Consider the following 12,687-nt stretch of genomic DNA (forward strand, 5'->3'; position numbering starts at 1 on the left):
ATGAGGTAATAAATGTTGTTTGAAAATCACCTAGTTTTAGGGTAATCTATTATGCAAGAATAGGTAACTGAAACACTAGTATTACCAATAGCCTGTATTATATCCTCCCCAAAATACCAAGCATTGTTTTAAATTCCTGACTAGACCCCAACTAATACAAAATGCCAATCTTTTCTGAGTTCGTCATTGGCTGGCAATTTTTGGAATTTTTTTTTTTTTTATTAAAAGTCAAAGGCTTGGAGACTTTTATTATAACTTTATCATAATTTTCAATGGTTTAATGGCTCTAATTTAGTATGTTAACATATGAACAGGAAGAGCAGGCTGATAGATAATGATATATGTATAGTTGGTTTAAATATATATTTTATATATTCTCTCTATAGAATGTCTCTTCCTCTTTCCCCCTCTCCCTCCATCACCTGCTGTCCTTCTCTATCTGCCTCTCCCCACCAAATAATTCTAGTCAAGATGAGAAAGGAGCTAAAAAACAGATACACTGAAATTTAAAAACTTGTCCAAACCTATACAGACAGTAAGCAGTGAAGCCAGGACTAAAACCAGACACACTGCTTTCAAATTCTGTGCTCATAATCACTATGCTATGTGACCTGTGATAGTATATGTATCAGATCATACGTTAAGAACATCAAAATAGGTAAAAGTTCTCATATTCGCCAGTACAGTTACACAGCCTACCACTTGGCTGGTATTTCCTTCCATGGTATTAACACTGTTAATAGTTCAATATCAACTGTTCTGAGTAGTGAACAAAAGATTAATACACACATACATATACACACCGAGGGACACAAAGGAAAACATGTTTTTTTTAAAGAAGGGACCAGGAGGTACACACATAAACATCAGAATTCAAGGGAAATATTTGTAAGTAGCTCCACAATACGTAATGCCATGCCCCAGCACATGATCTACAGATCAGTTCCCTGAAGATATTTAGTGCAATGAGGAACACATCGCCGTCTACTGTGTTTACTTAGAAAAAAGAAAAAAAAACATTAATCCGAGTCACATTGGGAGATTTTTATTAACTTAGATTGACATTGTTAATTTTGTCTGCCAAGTCCTTAGTGAATATACCTTTTTTGATACAAACCTACCAGTTCTTATCAATACCACAGGATCATGAAGACTTACAGTAATCAGTGTTTTATAATGATTAAAACAATGTTCAAATAACAAGTTACTTCACTGACATACTTGAAAGAATATTCTGGGGAGTGTTTGAAAGCTCTGTTTATAAATAGTAATTGATATATTTAGATAGGTATTTGGTGTTGAAGATAAACACTTCTTTATAAAACATTGTTTTAATACAGTGCTCTACTAATGAGGCTAGTTATTAGATATAATATATTTCTAACACCAAAGAATAAAGCTTTATCTTCATATTTATTTTATTCATAGGACTCTTATCAATGAAGAGTGTTGAATCTAACAATAAACTGGCATATTGAGAGTGACATTCCATAGAAGTGAGAAAGAAAGTTGCAACAGAAGAAACTGGATCACTGCATTACACATTCTTTATACAAACAGCCCACTCTGAACAGTAGAATTAAATGCAGATAAAATGCTTTTAAAAGTTTTTGTGCCTAGCTGGCAATTACAATCTCCACACACTAAAGAGAAAAGGGACAATAATAACACAGAAACAGTATTTTTAACGATTATAGCACATTTAACACCTTCAGCCATCCACTGGGTTCTCAGATCAGATCGGCAACTGAAATTTCACATCCACCTGGGCTTGCTTGGCTAAGGTCACTATTTCAGATAGCTTTACAACCTGAAAGGAAAAAACAAAGCATCTTTGTCTCTTATGTCCACAAAACCATAAAATCAGAACTACCAGGAAATGTGAAATTAATGCACAATCTTTCTCACTTAAAACATCTGGGCTATTCTGACATTGTTAGAAATCACTTCACACTCTCACAAGTTTGCCACTCTTGAAGGATAGTCAAATCTGAGACTCTTCATAACTCATGCCTCAGTTCAGTACATTCTGATTTCATATATATACATACCTCTTTTTTATTGCCTAAATTTTATCTATTTTAAAGGCAGAAACAGTGATTGTCTTAGTTGGACACCACAGAATGCAAAGTACATCTAATCAAAAGTCTGCTTAAATAACATGTAGACAATCGTAACTTGCAATATCAGGATAGGAGCTTGGGTCTAGGAGTTAGTATTTCACTTTTTGTCAAGCTGAATTCCAATAACATGTCTATAATCTGTCTGAGGACAGCCAGCTGGTACCATATGAAAGATTAAAATTAAACATGTCTAAACCAAACACAAATTCAGCTTCTCTCCTGCCCAGGAGAGTAGTTAAGAAAAGGTTTCGATAGGCCCCCTGGGTTCAAATCCCACTCTGATGTTTATGACATGTGATCTTGATGAATAAGTTAATTTATTTAGCCTCTGTTTCTACATCTATAAAAACGGAAATTATTTAATCAAATATAATGAGATAATGTACCTGAAGAAAAAAGCTTATCACTGCATGCACAATAAATAATTAAGTGGCAGCAGTTGCTACTATCATCATCATCACATTACTATTAATACTGTCATAACTTCCATAATCTCATAGTCAGTAGAACACTGTAGTCACAATTTAAATCAACTGTTCACTTTTATCTTTCATGGTCTATTTGATCAAGATTTGATTGATTCTTCCACTTTTTTTTCCATGTCCCCAAAGCTTTCTGAAACACTTTCGCTCTACCATTCCCTTGCTCAAAATCTTAACTTAAACTCAGTATTGAGGGCGGCCTGGGTGGCTCAGTGGGTTGAGCATCTGCCTTTGGCTCAGGTCATGATCCCGCATCAGGCTCCCTCACCCTCTGCTGCTTCCCCTGCTGCTCTCTATCAAATAAATAAATAAAATCTTTAAAAAAATAAAAGTAAAAATAATAAAATAAACTCAGGATTGAGCATAAATCTGTCACTAAAGTGCAGCTGATTTTTATTTACTAATAAGTACTTTCCCAAAGTATGTCCCAAAGAAGGACATAAGACCTTTATTATCTTTATGAAATGATATCACATTAACTCAAAAATCTCAAAAGCCCACTGCTGATTAAACCATACAGCCCCAGAGTATTCCATGAAATGACTATAAACAACATTTGGAAAGAATCAAAAGCTCTCATTTAAAAACACCTCTATGTCTACTGTGGAGTGTGCTCCAAGACAGATTAAGTAAAAGAAATGAGGTAAAATTTATGCTATCATCATACAATGTGAGAAAGTGGATATATGTGTGTGTGTGTGTGTGTGTGTGTGTGTGTGTGTGTGTGTATACACATACATATACAAATGCACACACATACAATATCTGCTTATTACTTCAAAAAAGTGGAAGGATGAACTAAAAACTTCTTTAAAAAACTGGTTATGTGTGGGGAAGGAAGAAACAGGAATAAGTATAAAAGCTAAATTCTCTGAATATACCTTGCTTTAGTTTTGACTTTGGAACCATGTAATATTTATATAAAGCAAAAATTCCTTTAAAAATAAATAAATGAGGGGCTCCTGGGTGGTTCAGGAGGTTAAGTGTCTGACTTCGGCTCAAGTCCTGATCTCAGGGTCCTGAGACTGAGAGTCCCACATAGGGCTCCCCACTCAGCGGGGAGTGTGCTTGTCCCTCTGCTGCCCCCCACTCGTGCTCTCTCTCTCTCAAATAAAATCTTTAAAAAATATAAATAAATACATACATACATAAATAAATAAATAAATAAATAAAAGAAACTAACTTAGATTCTAAAATGAACCAGCTAATATTGCCAATAATGAGTGTTTCTGCTAAATATTAAGAGCGCCGAACCCCTCGTATCGCCCATCTTACACACTTTACAAATTTGTTCGTAGATTAATGCAGCCTGCTTACCATTTTAGCAGCTTCATCCAAGTCATCACAAGCAAGAATTTTAAGTCCACTGTCTGTTATCAGTGCCTTAGCATCATCAACTCTTGTACCTGGAAATGATTTATGCAAATATAAAGATGTTTTAAATATATGCACAAAATCATTTAAAATGCTGGTGACAATATGAAATTTCAACATAGGAGTACTGCCATCATTCAACATAAATGGCTCTAAAACCAAAGAAAATACTGTAAAAGTCTGGAGTTGCTTCATGAAATATCTTGCCCTACCATGTCAATGGTAACTCAGGCAAGCCAGAATTTAAGACAAAGCACAACAAATAAATAACATATTAAATTATACCAAGCAAAACTATAAACAATTTTGCCCCAATGTGAGAAATATTTTTAAACCCACATTTGAAAAATTTCCTATTATATAACATTTTCATTTAAAAGATAAAGCTATTTGGAAACTGTATTTTAAATGAACTGAACTCCTTGGAATTATGAACTTTTAAACAATCAGAGTTCATGGAACAACAGCAAGTTATCTTTTACACTCACCTTGTAACCGTACCACAATAGGGATTTTAATTTCCAAATCCTTTACTGCCATAACTATACCCTGTGCAATAACATCACACCGCATGATTCCTCCAAAAATGTTGACCAGAATAGCCAGTACCTGTGAATAAAACAGTTTTTGTAGATTAAAATTTAAACGCAAGGAGTCTGTGTCCTTCCTTCTCAAGAAAATACTAGTGGTCTGTGCCTTACGATACAAATTAATTTCATGGTGATATTTTCCAGCCAGACCATCACATTCTCTGCAGCTCTCATCACTGAAGTTTATGCAGTCCACCACCCACCAAACTTACTCTCCTCAACTTGGGTGATTTCAACCCCTGGCTCATAGTCTCTTCTCTCCCAGCCCATATGAACAAGATTCCCTGATTCCATTTACTTGTTTTCTACTAAACATAGCCATTCACCAACATGACTGCCCCAGATCATGATATAAGATAACACCACATGCAGATCTCCAATTTAATGTTCACCACCTATCATTCCTTCTTCATTTATCCCCATCAACTCAACCAAATTCTCACACAAAGCAGAACCTCAAAATCACTCAGTTTCTCCTAAATACCTACTTCTAGCTACACTTCACATTCAAACCTCAAAGCCTGTTTGAATCAGCATTCTTACATCATCACTGATAGTCTGAATCACTGTTCTATCATTTCCCCCAAAAAAAATCTTTATTTTTTAAAAAGAGTCTTATTAGTTCATTCACCTACACCAGAGCTTCCAAGTAGTGAAATACAAATGGGTTACAGACATACCAAGATATTGTTCCCCTCTACCCAGACGCGCAGCTAGGAAGGTTCTGGGACAGGTAGCATCTCTGGGCCAGTGGCCTCTGACTACAAGCAACCTTCTCCATCTACCTTCTATACCCCATTGAAATATCATTCTCTGTGAATGATAGGACATTAAAAAGGTTGAAACACACTGAACTACACTATGCATTCCTTATCTTTACCAATATTACTTCTAGACCCTTAAGAAACGAAGAAATAGACTAGAATTCACAGTGACCTTGGCACGTACCCTCTTCTCTTCCACCCTCCCACCTCATTCTGGATAGCTTCGATACGTACCACAGGCATCATCAAACACTCTAGCCTTAAAGTTACTGGATCTCTACCATGACACTTTTACCTTCAGTTCTTTCAACTAATGATCACCAAGGCTAAATCCTTGACTTGACCAAATGCATGTTTCCAGGAATACCGAGCATATAAATCCCACTCTCTGCTCAACCTCCTCTCCTTTTGCCTCTCACCTCCAACTCCATCAAATCCAGTCTTTTTCTCTTAAAAGCTTCTAGTCTCTCAACCTTGTTCTAATCTCCTAGACTGTATGCTCTCAGCAAATCTGGCTTTCTTCACTACAGAGCCTGGAACCTGTGGCTCAGCAATTCAATGACACTGTCACTGCATACTTAATTCCCCCATGCCCATTCCTCTCAAGACCAGTCTGCCTCTGCCATCCCTACAAACAATGCACATCTTGGATGATTCCAGCCAATCGGTTTACTCATTCCAACTTCAAGGAAAACCTAAAAAGTTACAACAACAACCCTGAAACATTAGCATAACCTAAAATGGCAGTAAAATAATGACTCTTCATTAATAATCCTTTCTTTAGTGGTCTGCCTCGTACCTCTCACTTTCTTCAAGCCTCCTATCCCGCTTCAAGCTCTCCAATTTTTAGATGTTATCTTCCGAGTTAACCTCCTCCCTAAAGCTAATCTCACCACCTCATTAATGTGTTTTATCTCCTCCAGGTCTTCACTCAGTTAGCTAAACTCACTTTCTTCTTCCTCAAATCTCTTCTCTCTCCAGCTAGAAACAGCTCATATTCTTGGTCTTCTAAGCAAACAAGCAAGCAAACACACACTAAACAGCTCTCCTCAACCCCACCTCCATTCACCTGCTAACACGATGTCCTTCTGCACCCTGGGGGCGCCTAGGTGGCTCAGTCAGTAAAGCCTCTGACTTCCACTCAGGTCATAATCTCAGGGTCCTGGAATGGAAGCCCTGCAGGGTGGGCTCCACACTCAGCAGGGGGTCTGCTTCTCCCTCTCCCTCGGTTCATGCTCTCTCTCTCTCTCAAATAAATAAATAAAATCAAAAGAAAGAAGAAAAAAGAGAAGAGAAAAGAAAGAAAAGAAAAGAGAGTAGAAAAAAAAAAGAAAAGAAAAAAAAAGATAAAACAAGACCCTAAAAGGGTAATCTCTCTTGGAAGTCTCTACTCCCTCAATTCCCAATCACAATTCAACCCATTAGAACCTGGTCTCTGCCCCCTTCTCCCTTATTGTGCTTGTTAGGGTTCCCAATCACTAATTCAGTCCTTACTTTACTTGATCACTCCTACAGATGGACACTGCTGCCTATCCCTTACTTCTCAAAACTCTCCACCTTAGCCTTGCTGTCATCGCTCTCCCCTGATCTGCAACTATCTGTAGGTTTGTTCTCTCTCTTTTACTGGGTCTTCCTTCTCTATTCAGTCCTTCAGCTCTGGGAGTGGTGGGGGGGTTCCCATTCTTGGTTTCCACTTCTCACTCACATGGGTCATCTTACCAACTCCTATAACACTTCAACTTTTCTCGAAGTACCAAGGACTCTCTTAATGTCTGCATCCAACCATATAGCATCCTTATAATCACCTGCTAGATACAGTCACCACAATCCAAGCTTAACACATTCAGTCAGAAATACCTATTTCCCTACTTTGCCTGACTACACCAAAGGCATCGTTACCCCATGATTCTTCCCAAACAAAAGGCCTAATGTTAACCTAACCAACCCTTCTCCATGGCCTCCCAACAAAAAAGGGAAAATATGAATTTAATGCTTCTACCTCAGAAATGCCTCTAAATTAGGTTTCTTTGCTTCATTCTTACTGACACTACCTTTGTCAGGGACCTCTTCATATTTTTGCACAAGCAGGTATAACAACCAAATTATCACTTCTGCCAGCGCCTCCCTCCCCTCCATTTCATCCTCTACTAGCAGAGTTACCTTCTTTCAAAAAAAAATGTAAATAATAAACAAACAAACAAAAGGGTACGGGATATATTTGTATACAACCCTGTGTATGGCCTAGGGTAAGGGAGTTAAAATCCAAATTCCCTAACTACAGATACAGAGATCTTTACAACGTGGTCTCAATTTGCCAATATTAATCATTCATTCCAATAATGCTGTATTCTTACACATAAGCATCTTACCATTCCATAAACATAGTGGACTTTTTTGGACTCTATATATCTTTGTATATTTTCTTCCTCTTGCCTAACTCATTCAATTTCTCAAGACAGCTCAAGGAATCATTCATTCAGGGAAGGCCTCCCTGATTTTCCTACTAGTTACCAGCTCTGACTTCTGTTCCTCCACAGCACTACATTCGGTTTATCACCCCAGTCAGACTATAAATGCCTTGACCTAAGTAACCATGTATTCCCAAATCCAAGTACAGTGTTCAACACAAAGAGACATAATAAGTATACAACTACTTCAGTGCTATCCACATTGTCTTCCTGGATGCCTGGCCTGTTTCCAACTCCAATGCCCTTCCTGTCAGTCCACAACACTGGAATTCTTCATATGCTTTTCTCCATTATGAACAGAAGAAATCTTGGCAAGATTCAGAGAGATTAAAAGGAATCTTAGAACATGGAGAAGAAGAGTTGGCTGAAACTGAGATTATAAAAGATCCACCTGATTCCCCAGAACCTCCAAACAAAAAGCCCCTTATTGAGATGGATGAAACTCCACCAGCAGAAAAATCAAAAGGGCCAGTGTCCTTATTATCCCTGTGGAGTAACAGAATCAATACTGCCAATTTCAGAAAACATCAGGAGTTTGCTAGACATGTGAACTCTGTTAATAACAGAGCTGAATTGTATCAACGTCTTAAAAGAGGAAAATGGAATGGAGACAACAGAATATGGCAAAGCCAGCCAGTAGTGAAGAATGACTTGAGAACTAAAATTTACTATATTGCATACTTACTTTGGGCAGAATTTGATATAAGTACTTTTACAGCAAGATTGTATAGTTATGTTGCCTGGATTGGTTTTTACATTTTTAAAATACTTCAACTAACTTTATCTTTTTTGTACTAATTGTAAAATTGGCACACATATCAAAAAATATACATTTGAAATTTGTCCTCCCAAATCACACAAATTTATCTTATGGAAAAAGGATATTCCCTCTAGAAATGTTTTTTAAAAAATTCTTAGGCTTCTCTTTGCCAAATAAAACAATTAAAATTTCTGGGTAAAAAAAAAAGCCTAAAGCCATACTTAGAAAAATAATTAGAATTCTAGTTCACCTCAGGAAGTATTCAACAGTTAAATAATTACATAATACTCTGCTTTTAGAGTTTATGCCAAAAGAAGCTACAGAAATATAGTTCCAATAAGATTTGTTTATTTTTTGAATAGTTAATAAACAAGGAAAATGTAAACACTTTTATTTTTCATTTCAGTTCAATGCTTTCTATAAAACTAATATGGCAAATAATTCTAGAGGCTCAAAGAGTGGTAAAATAGATTTTTAAAAAACAACTCTAGCGTCTAACACCACAAGTAAAAAAGTACACTGTCAGCAGCATCAATAATGAATACTTATTAATGACTTCTGTACGCACTGGGGACTATGCCAGCCACAGGAAGAGGCAACAGTGAGTAAGCGATGATCTTTACCAATGAGGAAGTCTCAGTTGAGTTTAGTACAACTGGTTCCACTGAAGCCACGATCTTATTTTTCCATAAGTCTTACGAAACCCACAGTGGCCACACAGTATATATACTTCTTTAAAAAATGATTGATAATATGTGTATCTTTTGGATCATGATGCTTCACATCCCTTGTATTCTGATAATCACTTATAAAATCATAGTTCTAATTTATGGCCTATCTATATGTGAAAGATTTATGAAAACTTTAAAATGAGTGTTTTAGAAGAACACATTAGTGAATGTGAAAAGTGGTTCAAGATATGCTAGCCAAAAAACTCAAACTATGTGTTTTGAAAGATACATACTTATGAACGGGTGAACTAGATGGCATGTGAATTATATCTTAATAAAGTTGTTTCTATAAAGATATATATGCAAACAGAAAGAGAGAAAGGGAGTGTGTGTGTGTGTGCGCACGTGTGTGTGTGTGTGTGTGTGCATGTGAAATATACAAGCATTAACAAGTCAAAAAAAATGATAGAATTAAAGGTAGGTTTAATTTTCTTCTTTGTAGCTTTATAGATTTTCCAGATCTCTTGACTTTTGTGGTCAACTAATATCTCCAGCAGTTTTCCACAGGAATGGCTCCCATGCTAGATCACTACCATTTACAGTATTAGCCAATACCATCTAATATATCTTCATCTTGTTTTTTAAATTACATTGGGAAACTTCACTTTTTTTTCTAGTTAACTTTTATTGCATTGATTTCAGCAACTTTTTCCAAACTAGTTAGGTCTTCTGAAATTTAACGCTCTACATACTGTAATGACCACATCTACTAATTAATCAAGTTACTTCTCGTCATTCAAATTCTAAAACATAAGCCCTGCCCTTACCTTTTTATCTGAAGTGATAAGCTTAAATGCTTCTGTTACTTGATGGACTGTGGCACCACCACCAACATCAAGAAAGTTCGCTGGAGTCCCTCCATGAAGTTTTATTATATCCATTGTGGCCATAGCCAAACCAGCACCATTTACTGTCAAAGAGGGAAAATGACTTGTATAAACAACAAACATAAAGAAAATAAATTAAGTTCAGCCAATCCAACTTTAACATAACAACAAATGGTACCTAGACAGCCTATATTTCCATCGAGGCCAATGTAGTTAAGATTTGCCTTAGCTGCACCTCTCTCCCTTTCATCTTCCTGCGTCCAGTCCTGTAAGTCAAAGATTTTCTTCTGGCGATAAGCTGAATTAGAATCAAAATTGATCTTTGCATCCATGCACAGCACTTTGAAGGGGAAAAAAAAGTGATCTTAATTTCAAGACAAACACAATAAACCAACCAATAATCAAATGTTCTTAGTTTAGGAGGAAATGGTTTTGTTACTTATTGGAAGTATTTCAGTTTATGATCACAATGTATTCAAACTGTTTATTAAAAAAGAATATTTGGGAATTAAAACTGCTCCATCAATGTTACTAGCTCTACATCCATCCTAGGCAAATAATAAAGATAAAAAGGGGGGGGGACCACTTCAAAAACACTTAAAATTTATTTTAAAATTACCAAAAACTAACCAGCCAAGCACCTAGCTAACCCCCCTGGACCCCACTGCCTCTTAGCTACTTAAAGACATTGTTCCAGCAATTCTATCCTTCCTGCATTATAAACTGCCCCTCTTTTGCTATTGGCTAAATCCCAATGATTTGCAAAAATGCTGTTATTTCTCCCAACATAAAAAAGAAAAAAAAATATTTTGCCACCTCTTCCTCCTTACTCTTCTCTTCATATACAGCAAAAATCCTTGAAAGAGTTGTCTATTTAAACCAAGGGTGAGCAAAAAACCAGTATAGCCCAGGGGCCAGATACAGCCTATGCCTATTTTGTACTGCCTGTGAGCTAAGAACAGATTTCACATTTTTACATATTTTGAATGGGTTGTGAAGAAAGGAGGAGAAAACTAAGGGTAAGAAGAAAAGCAGCAGGAACTAAAAACATATGTGGGCGACAAAACCTAAAATATTTACATCTGCCGACCACTTTGCCTAAACTCACTGTACAAATTTTTTCTCCCACCGTCCTCCCTTAAATCCACTCTAATCAGGTTTTATTTACCTCCAGCACTCTACCAAAATGGCTAATATGAAGGTTACCTCTCCCAATTTCATCTTTCAGTGTTTTATCCCTTCCTCACTCCTCACAACATTCTCCTTGTTGTCCCTGATAATAGGCTGAAAGAACTGAGCAGTTTAAGCCTAGAAGGCTACCCAACACAAGAGACAAAGTTTGAAGTCCAGCTAACTACTACTAACAACAAAAATCAACATTCTTTCAGAGGAAGATAAAAGAATTCTGTCTCTACGCCATATCTCCCAAAATATCCAGTATACAACGAATCCGTGAAGGAAAAACAGGAAAATATGACCCCCAATAAAGAGAAAATGCAGTCAAGAAGAACCAAACCCAACACAACCCAGATTTGGAATCAGAGGACTCTGAAAGCTCTTGTAAATATGTTTAAGGATTTAAAAGAAAATATGACCAAAATAGAGGATTAGATAGGTACCTCAGTAGAAAATAAAACTATCAAAAGGAGTCAAATGGAAAATCTAGAACTAAAAAGTGCAATACCTAAAATGAAAAATTCACTGGATGTGCTTAACAACGTTTTTATTGGAGATGGGTCAATAAACCTGACTTGAAGACAGATAAACAAAAGTTACCCAAGCTGAAAAAAAAAAAAGTGACCTGTTAGACAGTATAAAGTTACCTAACATGTGATACTGGAAGGAGAAAGGAAGGAGAATGGGGCAGGAGAAAATATCTGAAGTGATAAAAGAAGATATATCAAGCTAGATTTCTATGTTCAATAAAAATATTCTTCAAATCATGTAAATAAATTTCAAAAAATAAAGACCTCATCAAATTAATAAGAAAAACCATCCATGTTTCCTTTGAGTACTATAAGAGGCTGAATAACGGCCATCCAAAGATAAACAGGTCCTAATACACAAGACCCTGTGAATGTTACCTTGTATGTTCAAATTTTCACAGATGTGATTAAAATAAGGATCTTAGAAGACGACTATCCTGGATTATCTTGAAGGGCCCTAAATTACATCACGAGTATCTTTATAAGAGAGAGGCAGAAGGAGATTAGGCACACAGAGAAGAGGAAGAGGCAATGTGACCAAAGAGGCAGAGTCTAGAATGAGGTGGTCACAAACCACAGAATGCCACAAGTTACAAAAAGCAAGGAATGGAGGCTTTCCTAGAGCCACTAGAGGGAGCACCTTGAATTCTGTGACACTGATTTTGGACTTCTGGCTTCTAAAACTCTGAGAGATTAAGTACCTGTTGTTTTAAGTCACCTAGTTTGTAGTAATTTATTACAGAAGCCAAAGGAAACTAACACAGCTACCAAAGGACATCAACAGAAAATCTGCAGTCTACTGAGGAAAATGTATGCCCAATAAACATGAAAATTCTCAACATCACAAGTAATCAAAGAATTG

At 36.5% G+C, this 12,687-nt stretch overlaps 1 protein-coding gene across 1 annotated transcript in view; it reads right to left on the minus strand.

The window, feature by feature from the left end:
• Positions 1 to 1,029: 1,029 nt before the first annotated feature.
• Positions 1,030 to 12,687, minus strand: part of SUCLA2 (succinate-CoA ligase ADP-forming subunit beta) — a 45,046-nt gene continuing 33,388 nt past the window's right edge. Inside the window, exons 7-11 of the mRNA XM_045796807.2 lie at positions 10,298 to 10,459; positions 10,060 to 10,202; positions 4,468 to 4,588; positions 3,923 to 4,011; positions 1,030 to 1,810 (exon numbers count right to left, since the gene is read on the minus strand). Coding sequence (XP_045652763.1) covers positions 1,736 to 1,810; positions 3,923 to 4,011; positions 4,468 to 4,588; positions 10,060 to 10,202; positions 10,298 to 10,459 — 590 coding nt within the window. The 3' untranslated portion in view covers positions 1,030 to 1,735. The remainder of the gene's footprint in view (positions 1,811 to 3,922; positions 4,012 to 4,467; positions 4,589 to 10,059; positions 10,203 to 10,297; positions 10,460 to 12,687) is intronic.

The sequence above is a fragment of the Ursus americanus genome, chromosome 10 (assembly GCF_024610735.1).
Source record: "Ursus americanus isolate L20-20 chromosome 10, mUrsAme1.1.p, whole genome shotgun sequence".
In the NCBI taxonomy this organism is placed as follows: domain Eukaryota; kingdom Metazoa; phylum Chordata; class Mammalia; order Carnivora; family Ursidae; genus Ursus; species Ursus americanus.